Source organism: Musca domestica, unplaced genomic scaffold (assembly GCF_030504385.1).
Source record: "Musca domestica strain aabys unplaced genomic scaffold, Musca_domestica.polishedcontigs.V.1.1 1, whole genome shotgun sequence".
In the NCBI taxonomy this organism is placed as follows: domain Eukaryota; kingdom Metazoa; phylum Arthropoda; class Insecta; order Diptera; family Muscidae; genus Musca; species Musca domestica.
Window position 1 is genome coordinate 36,650,565 of NW_026712114.1, and position 19,888 is coordinate 36,670,452.

At 34.7% G+C, this 19,888-nt stretch overlaps 2 protein-coding genes across 2 annotated transcripts; one reads left to right on the forward strand and one right to left on the reverse strand.

The window, feature by feature from the left end:
• Positions 1-669: 669 nt before the first annotated feature.
• Positions 670-9,657, reverse strand: LOC101899536 (prolyl 4-hydroxylase subunit alpha-1). The gene is made up of 9 exons (XM_005183783.4): positions 9,294-9,657; positions 5,981-6,132; positions 5,773-5,923; positions 5,372-5,559; positions 5,177-5,304; positions 1,174-1,626; positions 1,051-1,104; positions 813-978; positions 670-746 (listed from the first exon to the last, which is right to left on the reverse strand). The coding sequence occupies exons 1-9, from the start codon at positions 9,497-9,499 to the stop codon at positions 685-687; spliced, it is 1,560 nt and encodes a 519-aa protein (XP_005183840.2). The 5' UTR covers positions 9,500-9,657; the 3' UTR covers positions 670-684.
• Positions 9,658-12,602: 2,945 nt separating this feature from the next.
• LOC101899692 (prolyl 4-hydroxylase subunit alpha-2-like) lies at positions 12,603-17,487 on the forward strand. The gene is made up of 6 exons (XM_011294334.3): positions 12,603-12,819; positions 15,530-15,684; positions 15,746-16,905; positions 16,977-17,030; positions 17,089-17,254; positions 17,320-17,487. The coding sequence occupies exons 1-6, from the start codon at positions 12,638-12,640 to the stop codon at positions 17,418-17,420; spliced, it is 1,818 nt and encodes a 605-aa protein (XP_011292636.1). The 5' UTR covers positions 12,603-12,637; the 3' UTR covers positions 17,421-17,487.
• The last annotated feature ends 2,401 nt before the right edge of the window (positions 17,488-19,888 follow it).

Sequence of the window (19,888 nt, forward strand, 5' to 3'; positions counted from 1 at the left end):
TTTCCAGCGCACAATGGCCACCAAAATCTCCAAATACCAATCCGCTGGACTATTGTGTCTGGAAAGCTAGGTTGGCACTACGAAATACCAAAGTGTCCATCACCTAAAGCAAGCGCTTTGCCGGGAATGGGCCAAAATACCGCAGAGCAACATTCGGGCAGCGTGTGACGGTTTCATTGGCCGTTTGAAGGCCATAATTCGTGCCAAAGGTGACCAATTCGAATAATTCTAAACTTATTCTAAATTTTGATGCTATTTCCAATTTTTTTTTCTTTCATTTAATAAAATTTAAAAAAAAATGTACAAAATATGGCATTTAACTTTGTTGCAGTTTTTTTTATCTCTCCCTATATTGGTTCAGGTCTTGGTATTCCAATTATTTTAGCCACGTTGGTGTTTATAGAAATTTGTATAAACAGATCGACGTTTCCATAAATATCCGTATTAGGCATTTAATAATTTCAACGACAAAGTTTTTGGTATTTCAAAGCCGTAATAAAAAAATTATACTTCTAGAATACTTGAATACTAGATTTCTAGATTAGCAACAGAAAAACCCTAGGATATATAACAACAATTAACAAACAAAATATTTTTTAATTTATATAAGATTTTTTCATCTCATATTATTTACCCCCAAAGAACACGAAGAAAAATATATTTACTTATAATTGATTCATTTATTTATTCTTTGTAGCATGGTTTTCTAAATATTTGAGCCTTTGAACGTATCCATTTATTGCAAACTATAAAGAGAAGAAAAAATAAAAATTCACTGATTTTTTAAAGCAAAAACGCATTTAGGTACTTACTCCACTTAGAGCCTACAATGACAGGGCAAGCAGCATGTAATGTGAGGTCATCGCCCACAACTTTATTATTCAAATTATACCACATAACGGCTGAACCCTTTCGAGGAAACACTGCGGTTTCAATTTTGGGAAATACTGTGGCACCACCCTGCTCCACATCGGTCATCTGTAGAAAATAAATCATTTTAAACGCATGAGGTAATTCTTTAAAAGTTTCCATTGAATTTCCAAAACTTACATAAAACAATACTGTGGCAATACGATCACCGGTCTCCCTAACAACATCCTCTGTCTATGAACGAATCAAAAGGAAAATTCACTCAAAAGTTCAGTTTATATTGCTCTGAACAGTTCTACTCACATCAGAAGCATTAAAGAAATCATAATGAGCATCGTAATGACCACCCACGCCATAGTTCATCACCTGCAGCATTTCGGATCCCTCAATATCGAAACCAGTCATGTCACGAATCCGCTGATTTATACGTCTCGTGACATTGGAGAAGTTATCCCCAAACCAAGCATATTTCGATGTTCTTCTATCAATGGCAACTGCCTTTCCATCTTTGTATACAGTAGATCTGTTGAGATAGGGTTTTGCCAACGTTTTTAATTCTTGTATTTCAGCATCCGATATAACGTCATGAAATACAACCAAATATGGATCCAAATGCAAAATTTCCATTTTTAACGGAGCCAATCGCAAAAACGCTGACGTAGTGGTGTTGTAGACACAATAAAGCCGAAACGATGGCTTATTGACATATTGTCCGCTGCATCCTCTTTCATTGTCAGTTGGTTCACGCTTCGGATGCTGTAAAAACCAAGAAGAGATTCTGAAATATATTTCATTATATCTAATTTCGTTAAAAATTATTTTTAAGAATTCTCGTCTTTTCCTGATAGTCGTAAACAAATATTTTCAAAAATCCACGCCTTCTACCGATAGTCGTTAAAAATTATTTTCTAGATAGTCGTCAACAATTATTTATCGAAATTCCACGCCTTTTCCTGATAGTCGTAAACAAATATTTTAAAAAAATCCACGCATTTTCCTGATAGACGTTAAAACTTATTTATCAAAAATAAAATTATTTATCAGAAATAAAAATTATTTTGAAAAATGCACGCCTTTTCCTGATAGTCGTTAGGAATTATTTATAAATAAGTAAAAAAGCTGTAAACTCGACCGGACCGAACTTTATATATAACATTTGGAAAGAATTTGGAAATTTTCAAAAAAATAAAATCCTTAATAAAGATCTGCTAAAATCTTATAAATACCGACTGTAGCCATTATATTAGGGTCTATACTACGACGTGGATCTGCATAGACAACTTTCGTCATAAGCCATTAGAATATTCGAATGCGAAATTTGGAAAAAAAAATCGGTCGGAATCGGTAGCTAAAACCATAAAAATACCGAATATAGGGAGGTACCGTTATATGGGGGATATACGAAGACGTATACCTGCACAGGCAATTTTCTGTCTTAGGCTGTAGCATCCATTACGAACTTAAAATACCAAATTTGAAACATTTCCGGTGGATAATGTCGTTTAAAACACCAAAATACCGAAATAAGGAGGTACAATTTGGGGGCTATAACAAAACGTGGACCTACATGACCCATTTTCAATGCCAAAAATTCTGCACATTTGAGTAAAATGTTATTAATGAATTTCATTTCGTTTGGAAGTTAGAGTAATTTCCACAGACGAACGGACATCACTAAATGTAATTTTATGCTAATCAAGAAAATATATAAGAATATATATATTTTGTGGGGTCTAAAATTTCTATTTCGAGGTGTTACAAACGGAATGACAAACTTAATATACCCTCCATACTATGGTGAAGGGTATGAAAATCCAAGACTTATCCTGATAGGCCTTAAAAATAATTTTTAAAAAATCCATCCCTTTTTCCTGATAGTCTTTAAAAATTATTTATAAAAAATCCACGCTTTTTTCTGATAATCGTTAAAAAGTATTTTTAAAAAATCAATGTCTCTTCCTTGTTGTTCTTAAAAAGTTATTAAAAAAACACGCCTTTTTCTGTCGTTAAAAAATTATTTTAAAAAACTCCACGTCTTCTTCTGATAGTCCATAAAAAATTATTTTTAAAAACTCCACGTCTTCTTCTGATAGTCCATAAAAAATTATTTTTAAAAACTCCACGTCTTCTTCTGATATCCCTTAAAAAGTTATTTTTAAAAACTCCACGTCTTCTTCTGATAGTCCTTAAAAAATTATTTTTAAAAAATCCATGCCTCTTCCTGGTGGTCCTTAAAAAGTATTTAAAAAACACGCCTTTTCCTGTCGTTAAAAAAAAAAATATTTTTTAAAACTCCACGTCTCCTTCTGATTGCCCTTAAAAATTATTTTTAAAAACTCCAAGTCTTCTTTTGATAGTCCTTAAAAAATTATTTTTATCTTCTTCTGATAGTCCTTAAAAAATTATTTTTAAAAACTCCACATCTTCTTCTGATAGCCCTAAAAAAAATATTTTTAAAAACTCCAAGTCTTCTTCCGATAGTCCTTAAAAAATTATTTTAAAAACTCCACATCTTCTTCTGATAGTCCTTAAAAAATTATTTTTAAAAAATCCATGCCTCTTCCTTGTGGTCCTTAAAAAATATTTAAAAAAACACGCCTTGTTCTGGCGTAAAAAAATATTTTTTAAAACTCCAATTCTCCTTCTGATAGCCCTTAAAAAATTATTTTTAAAAACTCCACGTCTTCTTCTGATAGTCCTTAAAAAATTATTTTTATCTTCTTCTGATAGTCCTTAAAAAATTATTTTTAAAAACTCCACATCTTCTTCTGATAGCCCTTAAAAAATTATTTTTAAAAACTCCACGTCTTCTTCTGATAGTCCTTAAAAAATTATTTTAAAAACTCCACATCTTCTTCTGATAGCCCTTAAAAATTGTTTTTAAAAACTCCACGTCTTCTTCTTATAGTCGTTGAAAAATTATTTTTAAAAACTCCACGTCTTCTTCTGATAGTCCTTAAAAATTATTTTTAAAAACTCCACGTCTTCTTCTGATAGTCATTGAAGAATTATTTTAAAAAACTCCACGTCTTCTTCTGATAGTCATTGAAGAATTATTTTAAAAAACTCCACGTCTTCTTCTGATAGTCCTTAAAAAATTATTTTTAAAAACTCCACGTCTTCTTCTGATAGCCCTTAAAAAATTATTTTTAAAAACTCCACGTCTTCTTCTGATAGTCCTTAAAAAATTATTTTTAAAAACTCCAAGTCTTCTTCTGATAGTCCTTAAAAAATTATTTTTAAAAACTCCACGTCTTCTTCTGATAGTCCTTAAAAAATTATTTTTAAAAACTCCACGTCTTCTTCTGATAGTCCTTAAAAAATTATTTTTAAAAAATCCATGCCTCTTCCTGGTGGTCCTTAAAAAGTATTTAAAAAAACACGCCTTTTCCTGTCGTAAAAAAAATATTTTTAAAAACTCCACATCTTCTTCTGATAGCCCTTAAAAATTATTTTTAAAAACTCCACGTCTTCTTCTGATAGTCCTTAAAAAATTATTTTTAAAAACTCCACGTCTTCTTCTGATAGCCCTTAGAAAATTATTTTTAAAAACTCCACGTCTTCTTATGATAGTCCTTAAAAAATTATTTTTAAAAACTCCACATCTTCTTCTGATAGCCCTTAAAAATTATTTTTAAAAACTCCACGTCTTCTTCTGACAGTCCTTAAAAAATTATTTTTAAAAACTTCACGTCTTCTTCTTATAGTCGTTAAAAAATTATTATTAAAAATTCCACGTCTTCTTCTGATAGTCCTTAAAAATTATTTTTAAAAACTCCACGTCTTCTTCTGATAGTCGTTGAAAAATTATTTTTAAAAACTCCACGTCTTCTTCTGGTAGTCCTTAAAAATTATTTTTAAAAACTCCACGTCTTCTTCTGATAGTCGTTGAAGAATTATTTTTAAAAACTCCACGTCTTCTTCTGATAGTCGTTGAAAAATTATTTTTAAAAACCCCATGTCTTCTTCAGATAGTCGTTAAAAAATTATTATTTATTTTTAAAAACTCCACGTCTTCTCCTGATAGTCTTAAGAATTATTTTTAAAAATCTGCGCCTTTCCCTGAGAATCCTTTACAATTATTTTTAAAAACTCCACGTCTTCTCTTAGTAGTCGTTAAAAATTATTTTTAAAAAATCCACGCTTTACACGCCTTCTCCTAATAGTCTTAAAAATAATTTTTAAAAATCCGCGCCTTTCCCTGATAATCCTTTTAAATTATTTTTTAAAACTCCACGCCTTATCCTGATAGTTTTAAATTTATATTTACAAAGTACGATAGTCGATTTAACGGAGTTTACATTACCTTTACTGGTGATCCATCATACATTTTAGCCCTCATTTCTATATCATTTTTACGATGCAGCAAACGAGCGTCTTGTGGAAGCAACTCGCGAGCTTTTTCCATTGCAACGATAGCATCATTAAAGCGATCTTTAATGAGAGATTTAAACAAATATATGCATAATAAAAAATAACATTTAAATTGCTCTTTTCTTACATTCCTGTGCTAAGGCCTCTCCGAACAGGTAGTATATGTCCCCCAATATATGATTTATTACATTATTATAGTCAGAACTTTCATATGTCTCAATGGCTCTGTTAAACCACTCAACAGCTAAATGAAACAATTTCTTTCCATACATATGCATTCCCATGAATACGCAATCCACGGAGCTCAGTTTGGCACTAAAATGAAAAATATTCAATATTATTTGTTTTTTTTTAAAGTTGCTTTTCAATATCTAAGTGTCCTCCAGACCATCCATTATTTTACATTTTCCACGGCTAACGAATGAGTATTCGGTCGAAATTTAAACTTAAATTTTTCCGAATTTGACCAAACTTAAATTTGGATCTCAGGACACTAAAATATTAAACCACCGTCACATAGAAACTCACTCATATTGCTTGCCATTGAATATACCCCTGGCAACATCATCGGTTTCCATACCATATGTATCCTGTAAACGGTATATAGCCTCCGAAGCTTCGGTAATATCCTTTGATGTTGGCATTTCCGGGAGATGTTTTCTAATCATGTTTAAGTGGTCTATGTAAAGAAAAAATTGTTAGTTTTCTTTTATATGAAAATAGAAGCTATACATACTTTCACCAACCGGTCGCACCATAAACATTTCAATTGGGTTCCAATCATTATGCATTCGACGTATTAGGGAAAACGCATTGAGTGGAATATGAAGATACTTTTTACTATCTTGTAAGGCTTTTCCATTTTCTATTTTCAGATGGTTGACTAGGCTTTGGAAACAATATTAAAAAAATAAAGCGATAAGTCACTATACAAAAAAGGAACCTTTCAGAATTTTATAAGATGCCTTAAGGTCACATGTATATAAACGACTTGCCCCCAGAAAAAAAATAAAATACAAATTTTCAGCTAAATCTATTGGAAAATACGATCAAAACCTTCGCAATAACTTAAATAAGCCAGTTTAAAGGCTGACAATAACATAAACCTATATTAAAAACTAAGCAAAGGCTATAGTCTCTGACTTCATGCGAGATTTCGTGTTCTTTGGTTTCTATTTGTGACCTTTATTACGGCTGCAAATCAGGAACATTTTTATTTATTGGTCCATTCCAAACCCCTAAATACAGGGTGAGATAAAAAACTGCAACAAAGTCAAACGCCATAATTTTTACATTTTTTTAATTTGATTTGATTGAATAACAGCAAAAAATGTCGGAAATAGCATCAAACTTTTGTTCGAATTGGTCACCTTTGGCACGAATTATGGCCTTCAAACTGCCAATGAAGCCAAGCCTTCAAACTGCCAATGAAACCAAGCCTTCAAACTGCCACACGCTACCCGAATGTTGCTCTCCGGTATTTTGGCCCATTTCCGGGGAATCGCTTGTTTGAGGTGATCGACACTTTGGTATTTTTTAGTGACAACCTTGCTTTCCAGTCACAATAGTCCAACGGATTGGTAGCCGGAGATTTTGGTGGTCATTGTGCGCTGGAAATGAAGCGAGGAACATCATTTTGTAATCATTCTTGCGTGGCGCGTGCTGGGTGCGATTGTGCTGAGTCCTGTTGGAATGTCCAAGATCTGCGGCTAAAATTTTTGCGTGCCCAAGGCTTTAATATACCCTCCAGAATATTTTCGCGATAATATTCGGCATTTATTCTGATGCCACGGTCGATTAATACGAGCGGAGAGCGACCATCGGGTGTTATGGCGGCCCAGACCATCACCATGGCCTGCGCTGAGTTCTGGTGACCAACCGAAGGAGCACTTTTTCAGATGACCTCTTTGGCAAGTTTTGTTTGTTTACAAACTGCTGGACAACGAATGTTTTCTCATCGGAGAAAACCAATTTGGGGTTTAAGTCCCCGACATTCGTAATATGCACTTCACATCAGTTATATTTGGTGCCAAATATCGGATACAGCTCAGAAATATATTTGCCAAAATTTATCGGGATCCGTTCAGATTCTGATATAGCTCACGATTTCAACAATATTGCTCGCCAAATTTGTAATATTAGCTAAATTGGGATGAATTTTGGCAGAGACTACCAAATGTAGCCTAAAATCAAGTGTATTAATTTTAGGTTCAGATATATAGCCTTTTTTATGGATTTTGTAGAACAGTGTTGGCTTGTTTGTTCGGGATACCATAGTATTTTGTTGTTGCAAAATGGTCAGGCTTAATCCCATTATTGTTGTTTTTATAAAAGCAACGTTTGTTCATTAGTGGAGGACCGGTGTAATGTTTACCTGGGGATTCGGCAGGGAATACCTATCTAGATCACCCGAAAACATATACACACATTCCAAAACAAGGATTTCGCGAAAATAAATATTACAAGTTTTGTCGAGATCGGTTCAAATTAGGATATGTCTTCCATATATATTTCTCTCTAATTTGATGTTAATAATACATTAAGGGCGCCACAAGTAAAGTAGCTTCATTTGATTTTATATTTAACAATTCTGAAAGTCATAACATGCTCTCCATAACAACTATATTTGGTTCGAGAGGTCACATACGTCATAAATTTACTTTAGCCAAGTTTAGTGGCAATCGATTATGATATAGCTTTCATACTTTAGTTTTAACCTATTGCATGTTTGCAATATGAAAGTTTATTTGCTACGCGTGGCTCTACTAAATAGTCATAGTGCTGTTGGGTTTCATAAAGTCAGCACCGCCCGACTTTTGCCTTTCCTTACTGGGGTTTTTCAAGTTATTAGTGCAAACGTTTTTGGCCGTCCGTCTGTGGAAATCACCCTAGCTTCCGAACAAAATGAAGTAGGTTGATAAAATTACACTCAAATGTGTATTATGTCTGCAAGACTTTTTGTATAGGAAATGGGTCATGTAGGTCCACGTTTTGGTATAGCCCACATATAATGGTACCTCCTTTTTTCGGTATTTTGGTGATTTAACCGATTTAATTTACCGGAAATGTTTCAAATTTGGTATTTGAAGTTCGTAACGGATACTACACTTTGACAGAAAATTGTCCGAGCAGGTCTACGTCTTCGTATAGCCCTCATATAACGGTACCTCTCAATATTCGGTATTTTGATTATTTTAGCGACATTATTTACCGGAATTGTTTCAAATTTGGTGTTTGAAGTTCGTAATGGATACTACAGTCTGTGACAGGAAATTGTCTGTACAGTTCCTCGTCTTCATATATCCCCCATATTACGGTACCTCCCGTTATTCGGCATTTGGATGATTTTAGCCACATTATTCACCGGAATTGTTTCAAATTTGGTGGTTGAAGTTCCTAATGGATACTACAGCCTATGACCGAAAATTGTCTGTGCAGGTCCACGTCTTCGTATAGCCTCCATATAATGGTTCCTCCTTATATTCGGCATTTTAATGATTTTAGCGACGTTATTAACCGGAATTGTTTCAAATTTGGTGTATGAAGTTCCTAATGGATACTACAGCCTATGACAGAAAATTGTCTGTGCAGGTCCACGTCTTCGTATAGCCCCCCTTTAATGGTACCTCCCTATATTCGGTATTTTGAAGATTTCAGCTACATTATTTATCGACTTTTTTTATTCAAGTTTCGCATATTAATATTGTAATAGTTTATGACAAAAGTTGGCTTTGCAGGTCCACGTCGTCGTATAGACCCTAAAATAACCGCTACATTCGGTATTTATAACAGAACGGATTTTATTTATTTATTTATTTATTTTTTTTTTTTTTTGAAAAAATTCCAAAATCTTTCCAAATTGTGGAGGGTATTCGAAGATCCGCCCGGCCGAACTTACAGCTTTTTTACTTGTTTTCTTTTTTTGTTCTTTGTTTGTGAATGGTAAACTGTTTTTATCCTTAGTCATACTATTAAATTCTGTTCAGTTTCATTTCACTAACATATCTAAACATATCCACTTTAGCTATTAATAGGACCTTCATGCTCACTTTTTCAATGTATTCACTTTTTCTTGCAATTTATCGGCATATTTATCCACATTTTCTATTAAAATATTTTCCGTTAACAATAGTTGTTCCAAACCGGCTACCGAGGTGGCGAAACTTTTTTCTTGAACATTGTGTGCACTCACAACCGAATTCAAAAACAAAATAAAAATAACAAGAATTTTATGGAAATACTGATTATTAGGCATATTTCGTGTTTCGGCGCTAAACTATGTAGCTACGTTACAGAAACAATAAGCGTTTTCAAACTATTCTCAATTAGAGGTGAACCCTTTACAATTGAATGGTCTTGCTATGAAAAAGTGAAATTGTTATCAGAATTTGAGAAGCCTTACACGTCTTACCATCAGCCATTAGGGACTGATAATGTCAATAAGGCGTGTTTCACCAACAATAACTTGCCTTTAATTTTTTATCAAAATTGCACTGACATGTTATGATTTCTAAAACAAATTAAAAATAGCTATAACATCTAAGGCATGTCTGGTTAATGGTAAATTTTGATAGCCAATAAATTGAAGTGTCTACATATTCTAGAAAAGCCTTAAACTGACATGTCATAGTTAGTACGTAGGAGACAGGTATGTATGGAGGATGGAGGCCCTGAAGGCCCGATCCCCATATTTAACATAGAACCAATAAAAAACAATTAAGTTCGGCCGAGCCGAACTTTTAATTCCCTCCACCGTTGGATAATGAAAACATGTTTGTATAAAAATATCTGTATTTAAAGGTGTTGCACTTTAAACTACAAATACAAGTAAGACCGTTTGGATAATGCTCTTAAACTTTTCAAAAAGCATAAAGTGGTTTGGGCCGTTATATATATATATAGAGAACTTTATACTTCACGGATTGTTATCTACCAAATTGAAACATTGAAACATTTGCAACTATTTCGTAAGTAAATATGACTAGGATCATCAAAATACCGAATATCGATGGGTATCGTTATATGTGCGCTATAGGATAACGTGGACCTAAATATTAAATGCTCTCCCACCAAAGCTAAAAACCATATGAACTGCAAATACCAAAATGTGTCAAAAGACATTAAAATACTGAATATCGGGAGGTGCTATAATGAGCTCCCTCCCTATTATGAGCTCCCTCATAATACGAAAACATGTACCTATACACACTATATTCCGCCACAAGAGCTAGAACCCATTACGAACGACAAATACAAATTTTTGGACAAATCAATGGATAAAAAATGGCAAAAACCATCAAAATACCGTATAAGCGTAGACCTATATATAGAATGTTTCGCCACAGGAGCTAGAACCCATTTGACCTACAAATATCAATTTTAGACAAACCGTAAAAAATGTGGCAAAAATCATCAAAATGCCGAATAACGGGAGGTACCGTTATATGGGGGCTGTACCAAAACGTGGACCTATATATACAATGTTTCGCCACCTAAGCTAGAACCCATTATGATCTATAAATAGCAATTTTTAGAGAAATCCGTGAAAAAATGTGGAAAAAATCATTAAAATACCGAATATCGGAAGGTACCATTATGCGTGGACTGATATATCATTTTAAATACCAACCATCCTGGACACAATACAAATTGTTTTATCAAATTTTTAAGCTCTATAATGTGAGCTGTATCGTGATTTCTAGAGACAGACAGACTGACATCGTTAAATCGACTTAGAATTTTATGCTTATCATGAATATGTACAGGGTGAAATGAAAAAACTGCAACCAACTTCAGACTGCTGTTATTTCTAAGCCACTCGTCCGACAGCTGTTCAAAATCATTTCAGTGACAGCTCATTATATTGTTAACAAGCGTACAAAAGCATTTTGGTGAGAACTTTCCAGAAAAAAAGTTATTCGTGATGGAATTCAAGCGAGATAGTGTGATTTCTTGATATTTGGCTAGAAAACCACAAGTGGCAATCGTTTGAGCACTACAGCATTTAAATGTGAATAAATATTTTGCGTCTCGTACCATCGCTCGTTACCGTGATACTGGTAGCGTAGCCCGACGTCAAGGAAGTGGACGAAAGAAAGCAGCAACATCAGCAGAAATGCTTCGAAAAGTAAAGAAGCGACTTGATCGAAATCCGGGCCGCAGTGGCCGAAAATGGCTCGTGAGCTGAACATATCGCAATATTCCATTCGGCAAATATTGAAAAATGATCTCGTGGTAAAAAATACAAGAACTTACACCGCAACAGAAAAAAAAGTAGACTAGAGAGAGTGTACTGCCGAATTAGGTTTTCTCCGATGAGAAAACATTCGTTGTCCAGCCGTTTCTAAACTAACAAAATGATCGTGTTTACTTGCCAAAGATTTCAGCTGAAAATGTGCACCTTCGGTTGGCCATCAGAACTCAAGCGCCGGCCATGGAGATGGTGTGGCCACCATAACAGCCGATGGACGCTCTCCACTCGTATTAATCGACCGTGGCATCAGAATAAATGCCGAATATTATCGCGAAAATATTCTGGAGGGTGTATTGAAGCCTTGGGCACGCAAATATTTTGGCCGCATACCTTCGACATTCCAACAGGACTCAACACCATCGCACTCAGCACGCGCCACCCAAGAATGGTTACAAAGTGAGATTCCTCGGATACCCGACTATTATGTCTAGAGTATTTTGGAAATCAAGGTTGGCACTAAAAAATTCCAAAGTGTCCATCACCTAAAGCAAGCGCTTCGCCGGGAGTGGCCAAAATACAGCAGAGCAACATTCGGACAGCGTGTGACGGTGTCATTGGCCGTTTTAAGGCTATAATTCGTGCCAAAGGTGACCAATTCGAACAAATCTATACTTATTCTAAAATTTGATGCTATTTCCGACATTTTTTGCATTCATTCAATAAAATTTAAAAAATAATGTAAAAATTATGGCTTTTAAATTTACTGCAGTTTTTTATCTCACCCTGTAATTTTCAAGGTACAATTAAAATGCTTTGAATTGCATTTTCAAAAAATGTTGATATGATTTGTGTCTCAAAAATTTCAACATTTTATTTCGATGCGAAGGACATATGATTGATTTTCCCATGAACAACTTCTGTAAGGGAATTTCTTTCAAATTTCCAAATTTCACTTGCTCCACATAACCTAAATAAACAAACAATAAGAATAACAAGAAAAAAAAGATGAGCTCGTGTACCTCATTCCTCCAAACAGGTTGTCAAATAATGTCTACACTAAATAAAACACCTGTTCATACATTAACCCACACAATTTTTTTCCATCAATTTCACCTCATTTCAAGTTTTTATACCATCCAAAAAATTAGTTTAGAAACATCTTTTGAATAGTGTTAACAAGGCTATAAAGCCTCTTCGAAAATGAGATTATTAAAAAATATTTTTAATTTATTTGTAATTTTTACCATTTTTGGTATAGCATACTGTGATTTTTATACTTCAATATCTGGTCTGGAGGAATTACTTGCTGTCGAAGATCATTACATGAAGGCAATGGAGAAACATTTAGTTGCAATGGAGACCGTTCACAATCAATTTAAAAGGTAATAAAATGGGGTTTGAACTTTTTAATAACAAATAAAAAGGTACAACTACATAATCAATTAACTTCAAAGAATTTTGCAAAAAAAAAGTTTTGAAATTATGACCTTGTATTTTTTAAATGTTTAAGAAGGCATAGTTAGATTTGGTTCACATGGATGTAATAGTGAAAGAACCACTGTAGAGTTCAATAGTTTAATGATATAAAATACATATTATTTAGAATAATCGTTTAAAATAACATTGGACTGTACAACTACACCGTGCAACACAAAAAATAATAGCAGGGGAAATCCATCCGATCATGACGGATTACGCTATGATTATAATTATAACTTAAAGTTCAAAGGACTAAATTTGCCGAAGCATTTGTATCTTTTAAATTCGGAATTGTATTGCGCATTTGGTGCACAATTAATTTCAAAGCTATATCCAAATCTGAACCGATCTCGATAAAAATTGGCAAAGATATTTCTGAGCTGTATTTGATATATTTCCCTGAATATCGTTGTTACGGAGTGCATATTACGGTTGTGGGTAACAAATATAACAAATCTGACGAATAATATATATGGAAGCTATAGCTATATCTGAAGCGATCTTCACCAAATTTGACATACTAGCTTTTAGACTCAATTCGGTCGTAAGTGTCAAATTCCATCCCATTTGGACAAATATTAGACGTTTGGTGCACAATAAAAGGTAAATCGGACGAAGTTATATATGGGAGCTATATCCAAATCTGAACCGATTTCGATAAAATTTAGCAAATGTATTTCTGAGCTGTATTTGATATATTTCCCCAAACATTGTTGTTGCAGAGTGCATATTACGGCGGCGGTAGACAAAAATAACAAATCGGATGAACAATATATATGGGAGCTATAGCTATATCTGAACCGATTTCGATGCAATTTGGCATACTAATTTTTAGGCCTAATTTGGTTGTATGTGCAAAATTCCATACTATTTGGGCTGATATTACGCATTTGGTGCACAATAAAAGGCAAATCGGACGAAGATATATATGGGAGCTATATCTAAATTTTGACCGATTATCTCCAATTTCAATAGGATTTGTCCTTGGGCCAAACAAATTATCTGTGCAAAATTTCATCTGGATCGGGCAATAAATGCGAACTTTACCTTGTTCACAAAAATACATGGACAGACGGACGGACGGACATGTATAAATCGACTCAGAATGTGATTCTATGCAGATCATCAAAAGGAACCATGGGCCCATCTCGTTTCTTTCTGCCTGTTACAAAGAAATGCACAAAGACATAATACCCTGACCACCTTTTGGTGTAGGGTATAAAAATGAGGATATGTGTACAGGCATTTTGAATGTTTGCATCGAAAGGTAAATGAAATAGAAGGGACAGGTTCGCCCCTCTTTTACATTTTAGATATATTCGGATTAAGATTCCTCGGAATCCCTGCATTTATGATATACAGGGTGAGATAATAAAACAAACAAAGTCAAAGGCCATAATTTTTGTTCGAATTGGTCATCTTTGGCACGAATTATGTATGGCCTTCAAATGGCCAATGAAACCGTCACACGCTGCCCGAATGTTGCTTTGCTATATTTTGGACCATTCCCCGCGAAGCGCTTGCTTGAGGTGTGGCTTAGTGCCAACCTTGATTTCCAAAATACTCCAGACACAATAGCCCAACGGATTGGTATCCGGAGATTTTGGTGGCCATTGTGCGCTGGAAATGAAGCGAAGAATAGCGGAGAGCGACCATCGGCTCTTATGGCGGCCCACACCATTACGATGGCCCGCGCTTGAGTTCTGGTGGCCAACCGAAGGTGCACATTTTCAGCTGACCTCCTTGGCAAGTAAGCACGAGCATTTTTTTGTTTACAAACTTCTGGACAACGAATGTTTTCTCATCGAAGAAAACAAAATTCGGCAGTTCTCCCCTTTTTGCCAAGCGAAGCAACTCTTTACATCTTTTGAGTCTATTTCGTTCTGTTGCAGAGTAAGTTCTTGCACTTTTTGGAATGGAATATTGTGATATGTTCAGCTCACGAGCCATTTTTCCGCCACTACGATACGGGTTTCGATCAAGCCGCTTCTTTACTTTCGAACCATTCCTGCTGATATTGCTGTTTTCTTCCGCCCATTTACTTGACGTCGGGCAACGCTACCAGTATCACAGTAACGACCGATGGTACGAGACACAAAACTTTATTCACATTTAAATTCTGGAGTGTTCTAACGATAGCCACTTGTGGTTTTCCAGCCAAATATAAAGAAATCACACAATCGCGATTGAATTCCATTACAAATAACTTTTTTTCTAGAAAATTCTTTAGATCGGGCAATAAATACGACCTGTACGGACGGACAAATCGACTCAAAATTTTTTTCTATGCAGATCATCAAAAGGAACTATTGATCTATCTCGTTTTCTTTTGCTTGTTACGAACAAATGCACAAAGACATAATACCCTGACCACCTTCTAGTGTAGGGTATAAAAAGTGCGGATGCGTCTTTTTTGAACACCTGTTTCCATATGAACGAGTTGCCAGATCGAAACAAAATTAAACATGTGTTCATAACAGAGATGGAATCAAAAACACTTAACTTTTTTCAGTTTATACCGCACTTTTTTCCTAACTTCCCTCGTAGATCGGTCAATTTGGCCGGTCAACTTCATCAATTCCCATTTAAAATAATTATATGCATTTAATGTAGCCTCCTGAATGAAATTGAATCTGAGCATGCCCAGGACAATCACAATAGTACCCAGCATTTGGAATATCCTGTTAATGCTTTTAAGATGATACGCAGGGTTGTTGTCGATATGTCGCAGTTGAATAAACTAACGACCGATATTGCAAATCTACGAGGTAAAACAATTTTGTTTTTAAATTGCAAATATATCAAACATTTAACTTTCCGCCTTTATAGTTTTCAATGAATCGGCATCAACTCTGAAGTTATCAACAATGCCAACGGACAATGATTTGCGAGGTGCATCCATGGGCTTTGCGCGTCTTCAAAAGATGTATAAACTAGATACTGGGGATATGGCAAGAGGTGTTCTGATAGGTCAAAAATACAGTTCTGCAATGTCGGCTTATAATTGTTATATTTTGGGAAAAAATCTCTATGAGGCGGGAGAATTCAAATTGGCCAGTGAATGGCTGCTTGAGGCTCTTGTCAAATTGGAGGAATTGGAAAATTTGCCCAGAGATGATGTGGAAAATTTGCCAGATAAATTTGATTTCGAAGAAAATGAAATGGAAGACGGATATGTAGAAGATTTACCAGAAGAATACGATGATGATATGTTTGATGATTTTCAAATTAACACTACCCTTGGAGACGATGACTATGAGGATATTATAGAAAACGCTGAAGAATATGAAGATGAAGATTTATGGAACAATAAATTGGACAATGATAATGGCATATATCCATATGTTACCAAAGAACAAATTTTAGAATACCTACCCGCCAGTTTATACAGTGCTGGCAATCCAAAGGCCGCTGCAGTTTTCAACGACAAATTACTCCAACTTGATCCAAAGAATTTCTACGGATTGGGAAATAAAGATCTCTATGCCAATGGTGTACGCAATGAAAGACGTAAACGTGTACTGGACAAACCTGCAACGCCGATATCCAAATACCAACTTCTATACCATCAAGTTTGTAGCGGTGAGGTCCAACAGACACCGCGAGAACAACGACACTTACGCTGTCGCTATGTTACCAACAATGTACCATTCTACTTTTTGGGTCCACTGAAGATGGAGGAATTGAATACAGATCCCTTTGTGGCTTTCTATCATCAAGTTATTTACGATAATGAAATCGACCGAATAATCAGTTCTGTTGAAGATTCCATTGAACGGTCGAAAGTTGGCGGAAACACCCACTCACGATACGATGAGATTCGGATTAGTAAGAATTCTTGGTTGGATTTTAAAGAGCATAGATTTTTGGATGCCATCACTCAGCGTTTGGAGGACATAACTGGTTTGACCATGGAAACCGGAGAACAGTTACAGGTCGCCAACTATGGAATTGGTGGACATTATGGGCCACATCATGATTTTCATGCGGTGAGTTAAAACACAGGGTTTAAATCTGCATTACAAAAAAAAATAAATAATTTTTTCACATTTATTTTCAGTCAACTGTGGAGGATTGGAAGACCGGTAACCGTATTCTCACGGCCTTGTTTTATGTAAGTATTTATTTACCTCCAACTTTTTACAATAATTTTAATTTTTATCAAATTTTAGATTAATGACGTAGAGTTGGGTGGTTCGACCGCCTTTCCTGCTTTGCGTTTGGCTGTTCCACCAATAAAAGGTAGCATGGTTGTATGGCATAATTTCCATAAGTCTCTCGATAGAGACTATCGAACATGGCATGCTGGCTGCCCAGTGCTTCATGGTTCCAAATGGAGTAGGTTCTCATCTGAAAATATTCCCTAGAAATAAATATTCTAATTACTATATTCTCTTTTACAGTTTGCAATGAATGGTTCAGCACAAAAGGTCAGGAATTCCATCGTCCTTGTGGTTTGCAGCGGGATAATGAAGGGTCATTGCCATACAAAAATTGGTATTAAATATAAGTTTATTTTTAAGAATTGTATTTAGAAATTGTAAATTAAAATATATAAAGAATTTGATTGAATGCAATCATTCCTTAAGAACATGGTTTGTTCGATTTACGTGGATATGAAGGGAGGGGGTTAAAGAAGGTTAAACTTCGTTTAAGATGAACTCAAAAGTGAGCTGGAAAACATATCACAAAGCAAAGCCACTTCAAAGCGACTGCTAAAGAACTTTAGCCTTTAGTAGCCCTATCGAGGTCCAGTGGGGTGGACCAATGATATGCAATAAAAAGAGAAACTTGAATCTCGAACAAGGCAAATCTTGCTACAAACTGAAACTGAAATTTTACACAAGGGTAAGTATTGGTGCGTAACCGTGTGGTAATGCTGTTTTTTTTTTTTTTTTTTTTTTTTTTAATTCGTACTAAACGGGTACAAAAAATAGTAAAATGAACTAAAAGTTGAGTACTTAGTATTGGGCAAACGGAATGAGCTAGATTTCTTAAATTTGGAATCAGAGTTACTGATCAAAGGCAGGATAGATATATCAAAGGGTTTTTTGTGAAGGGATAAAGCTAAAAACTTAATATGTGAATGCAGGTTAGAAAGTAAGTTTCATAAATTAAGGTGGGTTTGGAAATGTGTACTGAGTGTCCGAACGGTACAAAATGGTACCAAATTTGGAAAAGTTTGGTTTAGGGTGAACGGCTGGAGCTAGAATTTTGAATTTTTGGTGGTAAATTTGTGACAAAGAGGTTTGGGAAATTTGTGCTACAAGTGTACAAAAAGTACTATATTTGGTACTGTTGGGTATTGGATGAACAGTTAGTGTTTTAAATCTAGCCTGGACATATGGAGATGGTTTCGAAAATGTATGCTATAATTGTACGAAAACTACTGATTGGTACTAATTTGGTATTAACTGAAGGGATAGGGCTGGATTCATGAAATATAGTGATATATAGTGAGATATTGACGTGGTTTTAGAAATGTGTTATATAATTGTTCGAATAGAACTAAAAAGTACTAAATTTGGTATTGAGTAAAGGAATAGAGCTGTAATAAAAAATTGTTTGAAAAATACTAGGTGGTGCTAAAATGGTTATCAAGGAACTGGTCTTGCATTGAATTTATATAAAATATATATAAAACCTTGAACATGAAGACTACCTTTGACAGAAAGTTGACAATATGTCTTCTGTCAGATGGGATATCCTAAATTTCGTTTTGATTAAAAAAATTTAACAATGAACCTGGTTTCTAAAAGTCATTGAGAATAACTTCTAAAAAATTCACTTTTACCAGATTTGTTTTAACCTTGAATTATATTTTTAAAGTCTTAGATCACTTTAAAAGTCTTAGAAATTAGAATTTTTATAAAATTTATCAATATGAGTCAAAAACGTGCAAGTCATTAAAAAACTTTCAAAATCCTTTTTATACCCACCACCACAGTATGTAGGGTATATTATGTTTGTCATTCCGTTTGTAACACCTCGAAATATACACTGTAGACCCCACAAAGTATATATATTCTTGGTCAGCATAAAATTATATGTCGATTTAGCGATGTCTGTCCGTCTGCCGCAATCACTCTAGCTTCAGAACGAAGTGAAGTAGATTGATACAATTTTACACAAATGTATGTTATGTCTGCAGGACTTTTGGTATTGAAAATGGGCCATCTAGATCTACGTTTTGGTATAGACCCCATATAATTGTACCTCCCGATATTCGGTATTTTGATGATTTTAGCGACATTTTTCACCGGAATTGGTGTTTCAAATTTGGTATTTGAAGTTCGTAATGAATACCACAGTTTATAGCAGAAAATTGTCTGTACAGGTCCACGTCTTCGTAAAGCCCTCATATAACTGTAACTTCCGATTCTAGGTACTTTGTTGATTTTAGCTATATTATTCACCGGAATTTTTTCAAATTTGGTATTTGACGTTCGTAGTCGATACTACAGCCTCTGACAGAATATTATCTGTTCAGGTCTACGTCTTCGTATAGCCACCATATAACGGTACCTGCCGATATTCGGTATTTTGATGATTTTAGCGACATTATTCACCGGAATTGTTTCAAATTTTGTATTTGAAGTTCGTAATGGATACTACAGCCTATGACAGAAAATTGTCTGTACAGGTCCACGTCTTCGTATAGCCCCCATATAACGGTACCTCCCGATATTAGGTATTTTGATGATGATGATGATTCACTGATATTTTAGGTTTCGAATTTGAATATCGTAATGGCTTATGACAAAAGTTATCTGTGCAGGTCCATGTCGTCGTATAGACCCTAATGTAACAGATATATTCGGTTTTTTAAGATTTTAACAGCATTTTTAACGGATTTTATTGTTTTTGAGAATTGCCAAATTCGTTCCCAAGTTCGGCCCGCCCGAACTAACGGCTTTGCCACCATATGTTGGCAAATAGTCCTTTAAATACAGGCTAAGATAAAAAAAACTG

Excerpts from the sequence above, each read along its gene's own strand:
- LOC101899536 (XM_005183783.4), bottom strand. The coding sequence starts at position 9,499 with ATGCCTAATAATCAGTATTTCCATAAAATTCTTGTTATTTTTATTTTG. Across the intron at positions 5,305-5,371 it reads AGAGGCCTTAGCACAGGAAT|ATCGCTTTAATGATGCTATC; the intron begins GTAAGAAAAGAG and ends CTCTCATTAAAG. Across the intron at positions 979-1,050 it reads TTGCCACAGTATTGTTTTAT|ATGACCGATGTGGAGCAGGG; the intron begins GTAAGTTTTGGA and ends TATTTTCTACAG.
- LOC101899692 (XM_011294334.3), top strand. The coding sequence starts at position 12,638 with ATGAGATTATTAAAAAATATTTTTAATTTATTTGTAATTTTTACCATT. Across the intron at positions 15,685-15,745 it reads CGATATTGCAAATCTACGAG|TTTTCAATGAATCGGCATCA; the intron begins GTAAAACAATTT and ends CCGCCTTTATAG. Across the intron at positions 16,906-16,976 it reads CACATCATGATTTTCATGCG|TCAACTGTGGAGGATTGGAA; the intron begins GTGAGTTAAAAC and ends ATTTATTTTCAG.